A 20,534-nucleotide genomic window follows, 5' to 3' on the forward strand; every position below is an offset into this window, starting at 1 on the left:
TTTATAAACTAAATAATATTTTAATACTATTATTTTCTCGTATTTATAAAGTTGTAATGATATTATTATTATTTAAAAATATATATACTAGTCGGATCTTTTGAATCCAACCCAATGGGTATTGAATGGATTCGGGTTTAAAATTTTGCAGATGGGAATGAATTCTAACGGAGAAATTTCATTTTTTGTCTCGTAAGACATTAAATATTGTATTTTTTAAGCCTTATATTTTACGGGTTAATATTTTTAGTCCTATATGTTTTAAAAAAAATTACAAATATGATCTCAAAATTTGACAGATTTAATTCCACAAGGTGATATATGGGACCACATTCACGATGACTTTTAATTCTATGAGATAAAAAATATTAATATTCAAAAGTGTCGTGCTCCTTGTCCTATGATACTAAATGTGCAATTCCCCATAACCTAATATAAGAAATATAATTGCTAGACATCTTATTCCATTTTAAGTGTTAGGATAATATAAAGTATTTAAATAGAAAATTAAATGCAAGTTCTCACAAATATTTGGTGTATTATGTAGTACGAAATATTGAGAATCATATTGAAGCCAGTTTAGAAAAATTCCCGTCATACATATAATATATATATATATATATATTGATATAGCTTATTTTATATTGAACATACCTACACAAACATATTATCAATTATAAATATAATAGATAAAAAATTAAAAAAAAATACCAAAATATTAGGAGTTTACATTCCCGAATTCGGACTCAATATTCCCAAATTTAAAGTAATGTTACCATATAAAAAATATGATGCATTGTAACCAAATTCCTCTAAAATCTTACTATTTTATGTGTATATAAAATTCCAATTATATATCTAATAAACCATATGACATTCAATCTCTTACAATAATCATATGAATTTTATTTGAATTTATGAATCATCACAAATGGAGAAAAAAAAAATAAAGATAGCTAAGGAATATAACTGCAAGAAAGAGGAGAAGGAGATGAATTATGAATCCTTGATGGAACTGTAGTGTAGTCTCTGGCATCACAAATAAGTAGAGGGCCCGGGGGCATATAGAAGCCGAAATATGTATACTATCTTAAGAGAGGGAGCAAGCCATTATCGACTAATGACGTCGAGGTGAGCCATAATCGACTACCGTCATTCAGTTCTTCCTCGATATCCCAAGCCTCTGGCGGAAGTCGTCCTCCATGAGGGGGATGCCTTCCCGCAACTTGATTGTTGGCTCCCAGCCCAGCAACTCCTTTGCCTTTGTTATGTCTGGCTTTCTTTGGCGAGGGTCGTCTGGAGTGTTCTCCACAGTTATTATTTTCACTTCCGGGTTTATCAACTGCAGAGATTGTGGCAGTTCTAAGTTAGCTGACAAAATACGTACACTAGCAACAGCAGCAACGGTTTTAATGGCATGATTTTAAAGGAGAAGACTTGAACCACAACATCCAGAATACACAACTTTTTACCTCTTTCACAGTCTCAGCAAGCTCAAGCATTGTAAATTCACCTGATGTAAAAGCCCGACGTAAGCGATCATAAGAAGATAAATTTCTGTAAAGCTAGGTTTCATACTCTGAGAGAGAGAGAGAGATAGAGAGCATCAATAGGTTCAAGAATAGTATTTCGTCTGAGCTTTAAGATTGATACACACCTGGATTGCCAATATTGATTGGCCCAGTCTGATCTCCTTCCATCAGTCGAATAAGACCGTCAACCTTCACCAGCAGAAGAAATTGTAAGGTTACAGAGCAATAATCATTATACTTAACGGCCAAAAAACAAGATACTTTTTATACCATGTCAGAGACGTAACAAAAGCTTCTCGTCTGTGTTCCAGGCAACTGAACTGTCAACGGTTCATCACTGCAGTCGCATGAAATCTTAAATTAGAAATTAGTAGTCTTGTAGCACATCGCAATGCATTTTAGACAAGGGTGTAAAGTTGACAGAAAGGCAGCACAAGAGTTGGGGGAGAAGATGGTGTTATGTAATGGAATGAGTACGTTACCGTATTGCTTGAGCTATGAAATTACTGACTACCCGGCCATCGTCAATATTCATCCGCGGTCCATAAGTGTTGAAGATCCTTGCGATTCTTATTTCTGTTGTGGATTTACATTTCGAGTCATGAGCACTCTCATTGATCATAACAATTTTGATATGTTAAGGATAAACTATAGCTATATATACAGTGAGAGAGCGACAATTACCAATTCCATGCTGCCTATGATAATCAAACATCAAAGTTTCAGCTACTCTTTTTCCCTCGTCATAACAGCTTCTAACTCCTGCAATGCAACATTAGACGTTAATAAGTAACGCTGTCAACATACTCTCATTGTGTGTGTTCAAACACTACACCAGAAATATAAGTAAACCATATGCCTTTCAGCATGAAAAATATCAGCCTATTGCTTATGACATATACAGAGTGCACCCATTTATCTGCATAAGAACAGGACTTTTATAAATATAGATATTCAGCTTTATATTCTCAGGACATCATAATACCTATGGGGTTAACATTTCCCCAATAGCTTTCATCCTGAGGGTGCACAAGCGGATCACCATAAACTTCTGAAGTTGATGTCAGCAAAATCCTGCTCAAACGGTATACAGTGAACAAACTGATCCAGTAAGAAATATCATGGAATAAAAGAGCACATGGAAGAGCAGGCAAACCTTGCTCCTACTCGCTTGGCGAGCCCCAACATGTTTAGTGTCCCAATTACATTTGTCTTTATTGTCTGTTGTATTGTCACAAATCAACACCCAGTGTCACTTTATGCTCGACCAATTTTTGAAATGTAATCCCCAACAATATTAGAAAAGGTTTTTTCAGCTCATACTGTGTTCACTTACCCAGGGAGTAGTATTTTAAAATAAACTAGAAGAAAGAGTTTATTGTAGTCACTGACCTTCACAGGGTTGTACTTGTAGAAAATTGGAGAAGCGGGACAAGCAAGATGGTAGATTTGATCAACTTCGACCAACAATGGCTCCGTCACATCTGGAAAAGATTGAAAAAAATTATAAAACACACACTCCAAGTTCACAGATAAGTCAGCAATGCTTTGTATTTAAAGAACAGAGTACTGCATGGATCAAGACCTCAAACGGTATCAAGTAAGATTAAGCAAGAAATGTAAGAGAAGATCCTTCCTTTCTCCCAACATCATGTGTATTATTATATATAGGCTATTTAGTTAAAGGAGTACTATATTAGCTAGACTTTGCCTGATATTGGGATTTCTATGCCCTCCTTAGGTGAAAATTCCACATTGAATCTAATTCAAAATCCAAATGTTGACTAATATAACTAACGGACTGGAAACAATGAATACCGTGCCGAATAAGCTCAAAACGTGGATGACCAATCCATCGCTTTAGGTTGTCCTTTGACCCAGTAAAGTAGTTGTCCACAACAATTACCTGAATAAAAATTGAGTAAACTCATGTAAAACTATGCATGTTTAGGCAAATCATGTTCATGAGTCCGAGTCTAATCTCTGTATGCGCTCACCTCATTCTTGTCATTTTCCATTAGCTTGTCAACCAAGTGAGACCCAATGAATCCAGCTCCACCAGTAACCAAGATTCTCATGTTTGCCTGTTATCAAGATTCAATTACCAAGCCATATCTCATGCATATAGCAACATGGAGAAATCTACAGCAGAAATGCGCAGAACTCAGGGGTAGGAATAAGAGACACTCAAGCCATTAAGAAATTTGTTATATCCCTAAAGACAAAGGGCAAGCCATACTATCAACTAGTGATGTGCAAAAACTGATAAGTGCAGATTTGGATCGCCAACAAGGGACAAGATATGTACATATACAAGTATGTACATATATATACCTTTGATGCTTATATGTATATAAAGCCTATGGAGCCAAACCCCCCAACAGAAACCCATAAAATAAAAGGAAAATTGAAAAAGAGCTCCTCGACATCATGCTGAAGAAAAGATAGTGAAGTAGACTTAACATGCATCTTGAAAACTTCCCCTTTCACTTTTCCGGCATGATTGCCGAAGCAAATCCGACCTCATTATAAAACAATAATAATAATATAAATACCCAATTGATTAAAATTCTAAAGGAATAGGCATCTTAAAAAATTGGAGCATCAACTTGAGAGCACACATAAAACTTCAACTGATCCTAGTAGAAGTGCAATGTTCGAGCAAACTGCAAATTCCCTTTCCATTCGTTTTCTTGTATTTCTTATCAATAGCATTAATGCCATTGTTTAAACAAACCAACCAGCCAAAGTAAGTAGTCTTCAAAAGTGGAAAAGTTTGACAAGAACTAACTTTTAACACACCATGTGCATCATACCTGGAAAAATTTTGCTTTTCTCAATGGTGAAGGCTCGGGAGGAGGCTTCACGATTACATGGTTCTCTCCCTGTGATACTTCGTGAGCCATTTGTAAGATCCCTTTTCACTTCTGAATTCCGTACCAATTACAATAGAATAACCAATCATATCAGAACCAATTCCACAAAGAAACTACAATCACAAAAAATAAAAAAAATTAAAATCAACATGAACTACACAACGAAATCACTCACTCCAAACTACTAATCCTTGATTAATCATTTTCCTGCATAACAAACCTATATGAAGGTACACAAGATCATCCATTCTTTTCTTTCCCTATGCAAATTCAAAATGAATTACCAACTCAAATCATCTAAAATTAGACACCATGATACCATTGCTCGAGATCAGGCAACGAAAAGGATTGTCATTTCTCGCCAAAAGAGACCAATATCATCCTTTTCATTTCTCTCCAAAAGAGACCAACATGATCCTTTTCATTTCTCTCCAAAAGAGACCAACATCAATATCATGTCATGATTATAATGCGTCCGGAAAAATGGATACTATTTTCAAACTCCCAGAAGAGAATGAAGTAAAGTGAAAAACAAAGGATGACACCAATGGAAACAATTCCTAATTTTTCAAAACAAATTCATGACAACCCAAAATAGAAACCAAATTTTCCAAGTAGAACAAAGCCCCCAAAAACCACATCTTTTTATGAAAATTAACAGCAAATCACTTAAATCAAAACCCAAATTACTTAACTAAGTTAGCAACATCCCATCCTAAATCTACTACAGCAAAATGCAAATTAAAAGATTGATTATAATGGCAAAAAACCCAAAAATGCAGAACGAACAAAGATCCATTCTTTAAACATAAAACCTTATCAGATCACATCACCTACTATTCCATCACATTTAGTTAATTCAGCCCAGATCTTTTCATAAATATAAAAAAGAAGGAAAAAAAAAAAGACTTATCAGCAAAACTAAGCTCTGATCACCCACAAATAATCTCAGTACATACTTTATGGGACCAAATTCTCCTACTCGGAGGCGAACATTGCAAAGATCACCACATAAACTCTGCTTAAAATTCAGACCCACAAAACTCATAATAGACAAAGTAATCCAAGGGGTGAACAGAACACCGATCTTACCAGCAAGAGAGAGAAAGTGGGGGTTGGTGGGTTTCCAAGATTACGCAAGAAAGAAGTAGTAGTATGAGCAGAAGAAGAGTTGGAGATTTATAAGCAGCGTATCTTGAAAGTTACTCCATACACGGAACCTGTAATGGCTATGGCGGAGCGAGGAAAGGAAATTTATGCGACTCGATTGGGACTCCCAAGATTTTTTTTACTACATACCATCTTTGCAATTGCATACTCGACGACACGTGTGATCTTGTATGAATTTCTACAACTTGTAATTTTTAGTTTACAGCTCAGATCCACGGAGGCTTCATCCATTGCAAAACTTTATCTACGAGACTATCTTCACACCAAGCAATGAGTCATCACGAAGATTAATGTGTATTCCGTAACCAACGATGGGTGTTTGATCATTAAATCAGTGTTATATTGTTGTGATATAATCTTGGGGAATTAATAATATTCGATATTGAAACATGCTATTTTTATTATTTATCATATAATTGATTTTGAAATAATTTATTTAAAAACAAAAGGGAATTGCATTTTTTTATATTATAGTATACGGAATTTTATAAATTTGATATTATGTTTTTTCAGTTGATTAAGTTTAATATTTCAACTAACTACTTAGTATATACAATGGTTAACTTCTTAATAAGTAAAGAGAATATTACCCCTCTAAAAATCCTATTAGTTAAAAATAATAGGTATGTGACAGTCATTTGTACGCTCAATAGATGAAGTCTCAAGTGTAGCATATATTTGACGTGGACTTTAGTAAATCAATGGAAATATTATGCATACGACGTTAATAGCATTTAATAGGACAATCAAAATGACGCTTAGTTTAGCTGTTCAAATTGAGGGCCCATATTTTTTCAGTCCCGCAAGTATGTGAATATTGTTCTATTGTAATAGTAATTATTGATTTACTGTAATAGTATTATTTAATTAGTTATACATATTTAATATTAGTAATTTACTTATATAGATTGTTGATAATTGAAATTCATTATGCATTTGTATTCGATATATTAAAAATGATAATTATAAATATGCACGAACCAGTGACAATTTATTTGTATAAAGAAATGGTAATTTTGGCACAATGCTAATAATATGTACGTACTTAATTTTGGTACATGTACAAATCATGTTGCCATGTGAAATAGGCTGCTCTATTGAATGCTGCAATAGGTATGTACAGTTAGGCGAGCTTATAAATTTAATTAAATGTAAATTTAATTTTTTAAATATAAATTAGTGAATTGGGTCTGAATTTAATAGCAAAAAATTTGAATAAATGCTTATTAGACATATATTAGTTTTATTTATTTTATGAGACATAAGTCCTCCAAGTTTATGATATTATTAAAAGTTTAATTTATTAAATGTTATATGATTAAGAACTAAGCCCCTTTAGTTTTATGAGTTGACAAAAATATATTTCCAGTCAGTGTTATAATTTTCAAGTATTTTTCTAATTTTTATGGTTTATGAATTTGTGTTGCAAAATTGTTTTGTGATTTTTTAATATACTGCGATTTTAATTATTTTGGTAAAAATTATCGAAATAAATCATTAAAATTATTTTACTATAAGATAACTTTTGACAATGCCGATGATTGTCGAGCAACAATTATGGGATTTACCTTTTAAATTAATAAGAACAAATTACAATAAATTTTTATGAAATTTTTCATAATTATAAATATTTTCTTGTTATTCGATAAAATTAATAATCATCTAACAAATAGCTCCCCAAAATCAATAGTCGTTTAATAAGTATCTCTCCATAACAACTTATTGTAGAAAAATATTTATTAGACGACAGCTAATTTTAATGATACATTTTTTGGATATGCCCATAAAATTCCTTCTCTTTGGAAATTCAGTTGCACTTCTATTCTTGGAATGCCAAATTCCACAATTCCTATATTTGAAGAATTCCAATGATTTTTTTTTTAGCATTACATTGACTAAATTAATATATCAATATATTTGAAACAATAATAACAATTACAATAATTTTTTATTTAATCAATATTGATATATAAGTATAAATAAATTATAATGACTCATATAAAGTGAGATAAATATTCATATGTTTAATAGGGCTCGAACTCATAATCTTGAATTTGTATGAAATTAAAACATGCTGTTACAAAATTAAAATGATATAATTTAAAAACTTACTCATCATATTAAAAAGTATACATTTAATTTAAAAATGCACCCACTATGTAATACGTTTGTTGATTAACTTGCATGATTGCAAAAAAAATATTTTATTAATCATTCAAATAATAATATGTGAAGAAAATAATATTATTAGATAATATAGCAAATCAATGTAAAAATTTTAAAATAATAAATATGTAAAAGTGTAAATTTAATTATTATTGAATTATTCAAAATATTTGAAACCCCAATATCAACTTTAAACATATAATTTTAAAAATAAATTAAAAATTATAAAATTGAATTAAAATTATTATATTAAGGGTATAGTAGTAAAAGATAAAATTGAATTTATTTACAAAAAAGCCAAAGCTGCTAAAAGCACCACCGAATGTGCTTATAACTTTTGACCTAAAAGCGTTTTTATTAGCCATTTTAGAAGTAGAAGTTATCATTCCAAACACTTCAAAAATACTTTTTAAAACCACAAGTTGAAAAACGCTTTTCTAAAACCCTCGCAAACACTCCCTAAATATAGTAGGTTGAGTTTGGAAGCATGGCAAGCTTCGAGTCTCACCAAAATTAAGTGGGACGATTTTCAGGCCTTGATAAAATTCGTCTTATTAACATTCCTAAATTGAATGCAACATATTCCATCTGTCGCACATAAGCATGATTTAAAACTTTCATATATTTTAATAAAAAAATAGAAAATATTTCATTTTTATATGAAAATAAAAATAGATGGTAGTTTCGAATTACCAAGTTCCGTTCGAAAAATTCCATGTTTCTTAATTTTTCGACAACTCTGTGAGTTTACTAGGAAACTTTTATTTTTTTGTAACATTTTAGCTAAATATTTATTTCATACTTTGAGTTACAAATGTATAAATTTTTGTATAACGCATAATAATATCATTTAATATTACACTGAATTAGTAATCTTATATGCATATATATATCAATTAATAAAGACATTTTATAACACAAAATTTTGTGTTCAGTTTTAATAGCAATTACAACAAATGATAACTTCAAATATATAATTATATCTATGTGAAAATAAATTATTTTAATTGGCACAAATGACACAAAATTAAAGTAGATATGCTTCAATTAAAAAGAGAAAGTTAATATGTATAATTTTTTTTAATGACTATTATGTATGTTTTTTTAAATTTTACTATTTTTTGCAACGTTTCTAATATTTATTAATTCAACCATAATATTTTTTTGTTGAAGACGATAAATAAGTGGAATTCTGAATTAATCAAAATAAATACAATAATTGGTTAGTCCAAAATTATAGGTAAATTGGATGCATGCATTATTTTTAAAACAAGTTATAGTTCACATAAAATCAAATTTCAACAACAAGTAGTTGAGTCCAACAACAAGTCTAAGAATAAAAATAACATTTTTTCTGATCCATCTCTCAATTTAAATTCTTTAAAATATAAAATCAGAGTTCCAAAATTCTAAAAAATATTTTGAGATTGAATTTCATCGAATAATAATAATCGACAATATGATTATTTTTTTCTTAATTAATATTTATTACAATAAATATAGAGTAAATTACAAAGAACTTTCATGAGATTTAACATAATTATAAAATACCTTCTTATTATTTAAAAAATTATGAATACCCTTGAAATTAATGACAATTTAACAAATATATCCTACAATCGGCTATCATGAGAGAGTATGTGATGGACAACCATTAATTACAGAGAGATATTTGTAATTTTATAAACAGTAAACCTTATAATGGACTATCACGATGGGATATATGTTAAACGATCATTAATTTTATAAAGATATTTTATAATAAAAATATATTTGTAGTTATACCATATTTTAGACGAGCATATTGTAATTTATCCATAAATATATAAGAAAAAAATGCAAGCAATTCTCCTGTGATATTATAAATGAGCAAATTATCCCATATGAAAAAAAAAATAACAACTTACCACAGTTTAGGAAGATAAATTATTGCATGTTAAAAAACACAAGGGATAAATTCTATTTTTTAATAGAAAATTAATTTATTCATTTACAATATTACATTTGGAATTAAATCGCATTAAACTCTAAATATATATGGTCAATTTAATGAAAAACAAAAAAGAAGAAAGAAATCAATTACAAGAACGAACTGGAATACCGGTAGTTGATTAGGACAAAAATCCTGGTGAAAGAAAGTAACATGTAGCGAGAACTCAAAGCAACCTCCGTGTTTCAAGTAACAATCAAACGCCCGCTATCTACAAATCTCTACCTTGTGATGATGTTTATGATTGCTCCATCACTACTTACGTAATCACATTCACACCCTCCCCTCCCAGTTTTGATACAGCATAAATAGGAATACTCCCTTTAATTTTCAGGTTTATTGTTTTCGTTTTCCCCCTAATTGCTCTGAGTTCTTCCCTTAATCTTGCAACCGCCCATCGCTCTCTTGCTGGTGAGTTCGCTGTAGATTGGATCCCTTTTTAGTTTTCTGTTTTTTTTTGGCCCACCATGATTGCTCTGAATTTGTTGTTTTAATGGGTTTGAATATTGTGAATTGTAGTGTATAAAGGGGTAGTCTTTTGTAGTTGTTGGCACTGAGTAGGAGAACTTTTCTTGACAGGTGATCAGAGCTTGATTTTTGTCTGAAAAGATTTTGTTTTTTGAGTTTCTTGCATCAGAAGATCTGTACCAATGTGGGCAACTTTAATGAGTTACACGTGATGGGCTTTGTGAAGAAGGGTTCTTTTTTGCATTATTCTTTTCGGGTTTGTTTGGCATTGTGATCTATCTGTTCATTTGCATTGAAGTAGTAGTGGATTTGTGATGGGGTATTGTTAACTTTGTTGAGTAATATGGATTTGGTATACTGCAATTTTCGTAAAAGATTCCATTTTTCTGGGCGTTTTGTTGGTTGGAGAGATTGATTTCCTGTCCTGATGGTTTGCAATTCTGTAACGAGGATGATGATCATTCTTTGGGGCTGGAAAGTTTTCAGTTGGCTACACTGTTTTATTGCATTGTAATTCTGAAGATGGTGATCTTGATCTCTTTGAAAGAGAAAAGAATGTGTCACTTCTGGTCTATTTTCAGTTTTTGATCTATTTGTTTGTGGAGTGTGATTTTGAAGGTTTTAGTTTGTGAATTCTTTAGAATTTTTAGACAAAGGCAAAAAAGTAAACGAAAAAAAAAGAAAGAATGATGATCTTCTATTCCTTTGTACTTGTTATGTTTTGTCAAAGTCTTCGACTATCATGCCTTAAATTCTGAATTTTTGGAGCACATGATTACCCCATGTGATCAAATAATACTGAATTCTTCCTTAATTGCAATTTGTATGTGGATTGGTTTCGAACTGATGTTTACTTTGATCTAATTGGTTTGAAATTCAGATATTGAAAACGGGAGCTCGCTAATAATGGCTAAGGAAGCAGGCGCGAATAATGTTAGTGTGAAGCCTCCTCCTGAGCCTTCACCCTTGAGGAAAGCTAAATTTTTTAAGGTATGACACATTAGTCCCTGATAAAACAATGTGTTTCCGTTTCAGACAAACTGCTTATTCAGTTTTGCTGGGTACTGTTTAAATTGTGCTAAAATGCTGTCACACAAAATTACCAGAAAACATATGAAAAGAGAAATTGCACACTGATTGCTCTTCCAGGGGGATTTTAAGTTGAAGAGATATTTTATATGAGGTCCCTTTGCTGCTTGGTTTTAATGGATGCCTACTCCTTTGGAAACTTGGTCCATTGAAAATTGCCCTTTACTTTCTAACGAGGTTGATTCTTTCATCAACTTCTGTATCGCCAAGTCAGTGAAAAAGGAAATGTTTCAAGATAGATGTTGTTATTAACCATGTCTATTATAATCATCGTCTTTCTAGTCTTTACTTCAGCCTGACTATGTGTAGCTCTTTTGCCTCTTATGTGAAGTTTTGTGGGTTTTCTGTTGTGTCTGTTGGGGGGTGGGATGCTGTTTGGAGCCCGTTTTCTGATATCCACACAAGAATAAACCACTATGGTACTCATTTTTTTATGTATAGCGTGAGGCTAAAAACAACAGTTTTATAAGGTGTTGTATATGGCTTTATAATTATTCATTAATTTTGTCCTATTTTTACAGTGTAGTCTCTCTAGGTCTCAGATATAAGCATTTCTCTTTCATGTTTTGTGCATGCACTGTAAACTTATCAGGTGCTTTGTTCTCGTTTATTGGTATATAAACAAAATTTTCTCTTTAGTTTAATTCTGTCATTCTGTACCCTGGGTGTGCATGTTGTTCCAGTAGCTCTTGTCTAGGTTTCTAGATGTACAAGACATACACACTAATTACATGTTGATGACAGGCAAAGATGAGAATCTTGGTTACTGGTGGAGCTGGATTCATTGGGTCTCACTTAGTTGATAAGCTGATGGAAAATGACGAGAATGAGGTAAGCACACAAAAAATTCTAGATTTGCACCGATGAACAAGTGGCCCAAAATCTGCACGTTTTATACGAGTTACTTGCTTTATTTAGGTAATTGTTGTGGACAACTACTTTACTGGATCAAAGGACAACTTAAAGCAATGGATTGGTCATCCAAGATTCGAGCTTATGCGGCGTGGTAGGCGTTGTTTCTTGTCCACGAGTACTCGTTTTAACTTTCAACTACATGGCCTGTATATAATCTTCATATAACATTGGGATCATGTATGATATTTTCTTTTGTTCTCTTGCTCAATGTTACTTGATCCCGTTTGGAATTGTCTTCTTGATGCGTGCAGCGCTCTGTTTTTTTGTATGTAGTTGATTTTGTTGCTTGCATACTATGTTTTATTCATACTTTTGTCTTTGTCCTTTTTCAGATGTGACACAGCCGCTGTTGGTGGAAGTTGATCAAATCTACCATCTTGCTTGTCCTGCTTCCCCAATTTTCTACAAATACAACCCCGTGAAGGTTGGTAAATGAAGATAAACTCTCGTCCTTACATGCCTTAAAATACTTAAAGTAGAATGTTTTATATTGTTTAGACGACATACGATTGTAAATCATCATGTTGGAACATGATGTCTTTAGTTATTGAGCATTAAGGGGTAGTCAAGGTTGATCTTAGTTCTTTTTCATTCTGATGATACTTGACAGACACTAAAGACAAATGTAATAGGGACGCTAAACATGTTGGGACTCGCCAAGCGAGTAGGAGCAAGGTTTGCCACCTCGTCCATGTCTTCTTTTCCTTTTATTCAGTTTCTTATCCAATTTGTTGATTTACTCTGTGCACTGTTTGAATAGGATTTTGTTGACATCAACATCAGAGGTTTATGGTGATCCGCTCGTGCATCCCCAGGAAGAAAGCTACTGGGGCAATGTGAACCCTATAGGTACTATGATCTTAGCTGAGAATATAAAGCTGAATATCTGATATTAGTAAATGGAAACTTACCTGCTTATAAATATTGTTCTCTCTTTGGTATAAGCGCAAACTCTGAGTGACCTGTTTAACCTTTTCTGGGTCGATATTCATATTTGAGTTTTTCATGCTGAAATCGTCAATTCGTTTATATTCTCATGTGCGTTGCAGGAGTTAGGAGCTGTTATGACGAGGGAAAAAGAGTAGCTGAAACTTTGATGTTCGATTATCATAGGCAGCATGGAGTTGGTAAATTTGGCTATCTCACGCATATAAATATTTACGGGAAGTAATAGTATGATACATTCTTGACCAACTTGAAGTGATGAATTTGCCACAGAAATAAGGATTGCAAGGATCTTCAACACTTATGGACCACGGATGAACATTGATGATGGTCGGGTTGTCAGCAATTTCATAGCTCAAGCAATACGGTAAACATACTCATGCCGTGACACCCATCTTCTCCTAAAACTCTTGTGCTGCCGTTCTCTTCACCTCTATTCCCTTCTCTAATGCATAGCAATATACATCTTCACTAGGTGCTAAATTTAAGAATTCATGCAACTGCAGTGATGAACCGTTGACAGTTCAGTTGCCTGGGACACAAACAAGAAGCTTCTGTTACGTCTCTGACATGGTAAAACAGAGTATCGTACTAATTTGAAACTAGATTGTTGATATGTGTGAACAGTGACCATACTCTACTCTTTTTTGTGAAGGTTGACGGTCTTATTCGACTAATGGAAGGAGATGATACTGGGCCAATCAATATTGGGAATCCAGGTTAGTATCACACTACACCATAAGCTCTCAAGAAATACTATTCTTGAACCTATTATGCTCTCATCAATCTCTCTCTCTCTCTCTTTGAGAGTATGAAACCTTGCTTTTACAGAAACCATTTTATCACCTCTTCTTATGATCATTACTTATGTCGGGCTTCTATATCAGGTGAATTTACAATGCTTGAGCTTGCTGAGGCTGTGAAAGAGGTAAGAATCTTCAATTTTGAATGTCTGTGTTGGAGTCTCTCTCTTTTTATTTTACTTGAGAATAACAGAGAGTTGTTATCATGTTGGTAAGATCTGCTTTGGAGCTGCTCGTTTAATTATGTCGTTGTGAAACTAACACACAATAGTCGCAACCTTGCAGTTGATAAATCCGGAAGTCCAAATCATAACAGTGGAGAACACTCCAGACGACCCTCGCCAAAGAAAGCCGGTCATAACAAAGGCAAAGGAATCGCTGGGCTGGGAACCAAAGGTGAAGTTGCGGGAAGGCATTCCGCTCATGGAGGCGGACTTCCGCCAGAGACTTGGGATTCCAGGGAAGAACTGAATGCTCTTCTACCTCTCGAGATGTTTGCGGCTTTTATGCGCCTTCTAAATTCTTTTTTTTTAGGCATAATAGTATAGATATGAAGATGTTTTGGGTGGTGATTGTTTTGAAATATTTTGATGAGCGAATTGGTTCTATAGTTAAAAAAGTTATAATGTGATTCAAACAAGAAGCTCGCAGTTATGATTCTCGATCTTACCACTTGAATTTAAAGTCATTGATGAGAGGAGCTTGCATCAATCCTACCACTCAAACAAAAGCTTTCTAACTCTAATCTCATTTTGAACAGCCTAGTTTGTATCCTACATCATCTCCCCTTTTAATGTCTTTTTATTTATAAAATTATCTTAAAAATAAAAAAATAAATGAGAGAACAAAAGAAAAATATAATTAAAAATTGTGAGAGGATTTTAAATTGATAGTCCAAACTGATGATTCACAATTTTATATAAAATTGATAACAAACTCGAATTATTTTAAATGAAATATTTATGGGTGGAATATGTTTCAAAATATTCTTAGAAATATTTTATGGAGTGGATAATATAATAGAGATGAATCATAACAGAGTCTTACATTTTTATCCAATTCTTTTGCGACGGCAGAAGATTACGATAAAGCAGATATGGGCGTCGTTGCTCGCAGCCACTCAGTCGCCGTCGGAGAACGCCCTGTGTGAGAGCGGCAGCTCGCACGCACTTCCCTGCTCCGCCGCGTACTCTTGAATTCGCGTTCCTCTTCCTCTATAACAATGTCTTGTTCCAATTTCACTTCCACTTCCGACCAAATCATCGAACACATCGTGCTTTACAAACTCAAGCCCGACGCTGATCCTCCCGCCGTCAACGCCATGCTCAGCAACCTCAATAGACTTGCATCCATCGACTCAGTCCTCCATCTCTCTGCCGGCCCCGTTTCCCGCTGCCGCTCCAACTCCCTTACCTTCACCCACATGCTCCACTGCCGGTACCGGTCCAAACCCGACTTGATTTCCTACTCGGAAAACCCAAACCACATCAGCGTTGTCGCCGATTACGTCAAGCCCGTCGTTGATGACGTCATGGCCGTCGATTGGGTAGCCAATGACTTCTCGTGTTCACCGGTGATCCCTCCAGGATCGGCCTTGAGGTTGACCATTTTGAAGCTGAAAGAAGGCACGGGGGAGAGTGGGAAAAACGAGGTTTTGGGGTGTTTGAGGGGTATCAAGCAGAAATATCCCTCAATTGAGCAGTTGACGGTAGGGAAGAACTTCTCGCCGGGGAGGGCCAAGGGGTTTTCGATTTGCTCGATTGCGGTTTTCAAGGGATTGAAGGAACTGGAGACCTTGGCATCGGAATCGGAGACTGCGGTTGAGCAGATTAGCGAGTTTCTTGATGGAGTGGTGGTGGTGGACGCCGTGGTGCCCGGGACTCTTCCATCGGCATGCCTATAAAGCGCGTTTCTTCATTGCTGAGATTAAAAGTGTTGGAAGCTTTATCTTGCGTACATTCCCACTTTGAACTAGGGAGCCCCAATTAAATTGGATGCAGCCGGGGCTGGACTGAAGTGTGTGTGTGCGGCATCAAGATTGATTTTGATTCTTTCCAAAATATAATTGGGTGTCAAGGCCTGTATGGACTGCAGATCCATCCTATTATCTGTTCTTTTGTGTGTAGTAGATTCATATGTTCATCATCTTATATTTATGCATCTTATTCACAGTTTTGTCTATTCTATTCTATGTGTTTTATGTTTTACTTGAAAACTTTATAAAATGTTATAGGATTACTTATATATTATCTACCCAACACAATTCTCGCGAACGACTAGCAATTTATGTGAATCAAAAGAGATTAAGGAGACAGTTCTCGCAAATGACGAGCAATTTGTATGAATCAAAAGAGATTAAGGAGTCATGTCTAATTTCAAATTCCTTTTTCTCTGTGAGAATTGCATTTGTTTATCTTTTATGTTTTCACTTTTGAGACAGCCGGCGTTGTGTGTTGGTTGATTTTGAATCCAGTCACTTTTGTGCTTGTGATCATTAGTGGGGCTAATGTGTAGGAGTTTCTGCCTCTCGCGCAGTTCTCTAATTGTCCTTTTGTATGAATGATACTGCTTACAATTCCTTTGTAGTAGCAGTGTAGGTGTTTATTACACAATGTTATCTCCTGTTGTTTTGGCAGATGTCGTGATTCTTACCGCAAGCCCTTCAACAAACGCATAGGGTGTAGATTGAAATGATACGAGAGGAATTTACCAGCAACGATAGCCAAATGGAAATAGGAAGGTTTTGAGATGCTCTCATTGTAGATTACAGCGCATACAACCTTTTTATTTGGATATCAAGACAATGTGCTATTCCAATTCACTTAAACTTAGGAAGAATACAGTAATCAGAACATGTATGACAGTGCCCTCCTCGCAAAGTTCATAAAGAACAACACCCCATTGAGAACCTTTTAACTAGCAACGAATCATCTTTCTAATGTTCTAATGTTCTAATGTTCTAATTTTATCTGTAACAACAGAAAGTCATCCATATTTACTTAGCCAAAAATATGAAACAGAAGACCAAGTCATTCAAGCATATGTAATATGACACATTTTTACACAGGGGTATGGTTCGCACAGTAATCATGATATGACTTCACAAGTAAGGCAGATAGAGCAGTAACATTCTACACAAAGTTCATATATTCACCTATTTACCTCAACCAGTGACAGCTTACTTGGTAAGATAATATATAACAAGAAAAACAACCACAAAAGATGCCACAAGTGTAAACATCCTCCGGTTTGATTTGGTCTCGAACACCTGAGGCAAAGCAAGAACTTTCACACACATGGAACAGAAGTACAGACAAGACGGAAAGTAATCGTAAACTGGAGGTTGATCGTAATACCATCTTAAATTTATCCATGGTTCCAGATAAAACTCCTCTTGAGGCATCCATGTCATTTCCCTATAGTGAAAAGTAAGCATGTGTTAACAGTAATGTAATTAGTTAATATCTAGATGTAGGATAATATATTACAAGAAGACACAAACCATTCTGTCCAGCATATGGTTATGAGACTCAACTTCCTCATGTATATCACCTGATATCTGTTGACACAAAGTATCATTAGAACATGGATAGTAATCCAGAGTTGCAAATCGTACAAATAACCCATCACCTAACCAGTTAATCTAAAACATTATATTAGTTCCATTTTCCCCAATACTAATTTGATCAAGAGAGTGTCTCCTCCATCTTTCTATTATATAACATCAAAATTTTCCTTAAAGACCCCTTAAGACTAAATGTAAAGAGAGAAAAGAACTGCTCATGACCCACACAAAAATTAAGGGACCCTCAAGTACAAATAGTTGAACAACAATTTTTTACAGTATAAACTTACTCTCTTCAGTAGATTAACTCGATCTTGCAGTCCATCAATTGCTCTGTCATTCTCTTGTTCATCAATCTCATGAGTAGAATAAGACGATGAAGCTCTTATACCTCCTTCCTCAATACCATCAAACAGGGCAGTTCTAGCATTACGATCCCTGAAACTGTAGCTCAGTATAAGAAGATTGATCAGCAAGAAACAAAATTATAATAGATGCCCAAGAGATAAAGTAGCTGCAGATAGGAAGCATAAATATTAGTCTGTAATAGATTAATCTAGAACATGATGGCCCTCAGATGGAAGAGACAGAAATTGGAGTTTGAAGTTTTCGAAATTCAATAACATTTTAAATTTCTTTAAGTGTTTAATATGTGGCTTAGACCTTTTACCTTTAAATTATAATATACTAATAATGTTTAGTTATTGTAAATCATCACTTACATTATAATTTCTTCAAAATGATCAGGCCATTATCCTGAAGTGGTTACACTATTCTAGGATCAAATTTGGTCTAATCCTGTTAGATTCTCAATATTAAAGCACCGGCTAAGTATCAGTTAATGATGTCAGAGACTCGGAACAAAGCCTATGAAAACTTTGTGGATGCAAAAAACAAAAAGCAAACTTCCCATGCTTCAAGAAACTATTAGAATAAAACTTGAAGTATTCTTCAGCTAAGGAGAAGGTTATTTAATGTTAATTTAAGTTGTTTACAAGGGAAACCATGTTAGCAAGTAGCAACTAACATGATAAGAAAGATTCAGGCATTCTAGCAATTTTTTTTATATAACCACAAAAAATGTAATTAAATTATCATTTATCGACAAAACATAATAAATAATTTGGCAATATCTTGCGAAACTTCTAGCGGTCAGGTCCTGAGATAAGGTGCTAGAGCTAGAATTGATACAGAACATGCTTGTAGATATTTGTATAAGGTAAATTTAGGTATCAAAAGGATAAGAGATTGGAATTCCTGCAATGACAGAATATACAAGGGCTACAGGCGTGTAAGAGCATATATTATGGTTAAGTTGGAATGAAATCTCAAACTTAAGGAACAAAAGCTGGCAGGTCCTAAAACACCAGACAACATCAAATGGAAATGAAGAAAAATGATGTGATTAAGAGAAAACAATGGCATAATTAACCAGGCAAAATTGGGAAGAAGATGCAATTGTCTGTGGTTGGATAATTTTGGCATGTTTATGCATCATCACACAAGTGTTCTCCAATGATACAACTCACGCCCCATTAAAATAATAGCAGAATGAATAGCTCCTGTATACACTCACAACTTAAACGCCTAATTTCTACCAATCATATCAAGCAGAAGGTGATCGACATCACATGCAAGAATGCACCATTCTCTTAAATTAATCATTTCACAATTTTCTTTTTCCCGGTTACACATTACAGAAGCAATTAGATCAGCAGTACAATCACACATGAATCCTACAATAGACACAGGAATCCAATAACAAAATGAGTGGCAACAGGAGCAAGAACCTTCTAGAATTCATTGCCGCGGAGATCGATGATCTGTAGACCGCCGACAAAAAATCGAGATCAAGCTGCAGCTAAACAAAATTCTCCAAATCAAATTAAAAAAAAAAAAAAAAAGAGAGAGAGAGAAAACAGAATTCACATCAAATAACAAGAAGATTGGCTCAGAGCTACTAAAAACCCAAATCACAAGGTTTTACAACGAGTATACCACTAAAGTATCAGATCAAAAAAAGAGCGAGAATCAGAATTTCGCGAAATCCAAATGGAAATGTTAGATCTGTGGGGGAAATCAAGGGAAGGGAAGAGAGTTAGGCTCACCTAAATCAGTAAACTTGCTGCTAATAATGAGAAAGTAAGAGTAACAATAATCAAGAGAGATTTTTATAAACAATAACACGGAAACGTGAACTTTAAATTGGGCTTCCTTGTGGGCTTTTTTATTCTAGGCCCATTAACAAGGTTTGAGCCCAATACTCAAGTTTGGGCTGAGTCACTTGTTTGCGCGGACCCATCGGGCTGAAAAAATACGAAATGACAAATGTACCATTTAGAACAAGGGATGATAATGGGTCGGATTTGTCAAAATTCGAAACCCTACCTATCAAGAAACTCTTGGACTCGGGACTTAGAAGACTTGATTTAATATTTTAAAATATTAAAAATATATTGTTTGAAAAGTAATATTAACATAATTTTAGAAATAAGAGAACAATATTATTGAAGGGTTAATTTTTTTTATAAATTTACATGCGTACGTTTTAGGGTTTATATTAATTTTTTTAATATAGTTACTTTACATATACATTAAAACATCTAGAAACTACTTATATTATTATTATTATTTTAATTTATAAAAATATTAAATGTATGTATTATATGTAAGTGCAAAATAAAATATATACACATATTTTCATACGTATGTAAATATATATTTTATAAGAAATGTATGAAAAAAAACTAAAAGTTCAGACCCAGTTAAGGCTTCAAAACTTGTCCCAAACAGGTCGAGGTCTCGTCGAATTTAACCTGAACCCATTAATATTTCAAAAACCCAAGAAAGAAAATAAACATACACATCTTTCGACATATTATTATTCTTTTTTTTACGTAAAATATGAAATTATAATATATTTTTTATTAAAAAATCTGAATCGCCACAAGATATATTTAGCACAGTTAAAAAATCTCGAATTTACCTTTATATATAGACATAAATATTAAATTC

The 20,534-nt window shown here is 33.7% G+C and overlaps 3 protein-coding genes and 1 non-coding gene across 10 annotated transcripts; 2 read left to right on the forward strand and 2 right to left on the reverse strand.

The window, feature by feature from the left end:
- Positions 1 to 883: 883 nt before the first annotated feature.
- On the reverse strand, positions 884 to 5,793 carry LOC105173665 (UDP-glucuronic acid decarboxylase 6). 3 transcript variants are annotated; one of them, XM_020697996.2, is made up of 13 exons: positions 5,501 to 5,793; positions 4,349 to 4,521; positions 3,530 to 3,616; positions 3,351 to 3,438; positions 2,925 to 3,016; positions 2,689 to 2,753; positions 2,518 to 2,606; positions 2,217 to 2,294; positions 2,015 to 2,108; positions 1,803 to 1,869; positions 1,658 to 1,721; positions 1,473 to 1,513; positions 884 to 1,342 (listed from the first exon to the last, which is right to left on the reverse strand). In XM_020697996.2, exons 2-13 carry the CDS (start codon positions 4,436 to 4,438, stop codon positions 1,157 to 1,159), a joined length of 1,041 nt encoding a protein of 346 aa, XP_020553655.1. In that variant the 5' UTR covers positions 4,439 to 4,521; positions 5,501 to 5,793; the 3' UTR covers positions 884 to 1,156. The 3 variants fall into 3 exon arrangements, with proteins under 3 accessions (XP_020553655.1, XP_011093808.1, XP_011093809.1); XM_011095506.3 differs by having other exon boundaries at positions 4,349 to 4,459; positions 5,501 to 5,788; XM_011095507.3 differs by lacking the exon at positions 5,501 to 5,793 and adding an exon at positions 5,368 to 5,464 and having other exon boundaries at positions 4,349 to 4,459.
- A 4,053-nt stretch (positions 5,794 to 9,846) lies between these two features.
- Positions 9,847 to 14,649, forward strand: LOC105173667 (UDP-glucuronic acid decarboxylase 6). 3 transcript variants are annotated; one of them, XM_011095509.3, is made up of 13 exons: positions 9,847 to 10,145; positions 11,083 to 11,192; positions 12,036 to 12,122; positions 12,210 to 12,297; positions 12,539 to 12,630; positions 12,817 to 12,881; positions 12,967 to 13,055; positions 13,256 to 13,333; positions 13,425 to 13,518; positions 13,658 to 13,724; positions 13,807 to 13,870; positions 14,039 to 14,079; positions 14,240 to 14,649. In XM_011095509.3, the coding sequence occupies exons 2-13, from the start codon at positions 11,109 to 11,111 to the stop codon at positions 14,423 to 14,425; spliced, it is 1,035 nt and encodes a 344-aa protein (XP_011093811.1). In that variant the 5' UTR covers positions 9,847 to 10,145; positions 11,083 to 11,108; the 3' UTR covers positions 14,426 to 14,649. The 3 variants fall into 3 exon arrangements, with proteins under 3 accessions (XP_011093811.1, XP_088731513.1, XP_088731514.1); XM_088875387.1 differs by lacking the exon at positions 9,847 to 10,145 and adding an exon at positions 10,282 to 10,313; XM_088875388.1 differs by lacking the exon at positions 9,847 to 10,145 and adding an exon at positions 10,435 to 10,458.
- A 162-nt stretch (positions 14,650 to 14,811) lies between these two features.
- On the forward strand, positions 14,812 to 16,140 carry LOC105173666 (stress-response A/B barrel domain-containing protein UP3). The gene has a single exon (XR_016062806.1). It is a non-coding gene; the product is annotated as a stress-response A/B barrel domain-containing protein UP3 (transcript).
- An 826-nt stretch (positions 16,141 to 16,966) lies between these two features.
- LOC105173668 (bet1-like SNARE 1-1) lies at positions 16,967 to 19,682 on the reverse strand. 3 transcript variants are annotated; one of them, XM_011095510.3, is made up of 6 exons: positions 19,628 to 19,682; positions 19,310 to 19,380; positions 17,810 to 17,963; positions 17,457 to 17,513; positions 17,311 to 17,370; positions 16,967 to 17,222 (listed from the first exon to the last, which is right to left on the reverse strand). In XM_011095510.3, exons 2-6 carry the CDS (start codon positions 19,321 to 19,323, stop codon positions 17,133 to 17,135), a joined length of 375 nt encoding a protein of 124 aa, XP_011093812.1. In that variant the 5' UTR covers positions 19,324 to 19,380; positions 19,628 to 19,682; the 3' UTR covers positions 16,967 to 17,132. The 3 variants fall into 3 exon arrangements, with proteins under 3 accessions (XP_011093812.1, XP_011093813.1, XP_020553410.1); XM_011095511.3 differs by having other exon boundaries at positions 19,310 to 19,374; positions 19,628 to 19,674; XM_020697751.2 differs by lacking the exon at positions 19,628 to 19,682 and adding an exon at positions 19,518 to 19,610.
- Between the last annotated feature and the right edge of the window lie 852 nt (positions 19,683 to 20,534).

Source organism: Sesamum indicum, linkage group LG11 (assembly GCF_026168435.1).
Source record: "Sesamum indicum cultivar Baizhima isolate 11 linkage group LG11, ASM2616843v1, whole genome shotgun sequence".
Lineage (NCBI taxonomy): Eukaryota > Viridiplantae > Streptophyta > Magnoliopsida > Lamiales > Pedaliaceae > Sesamum > Sesamum indicum.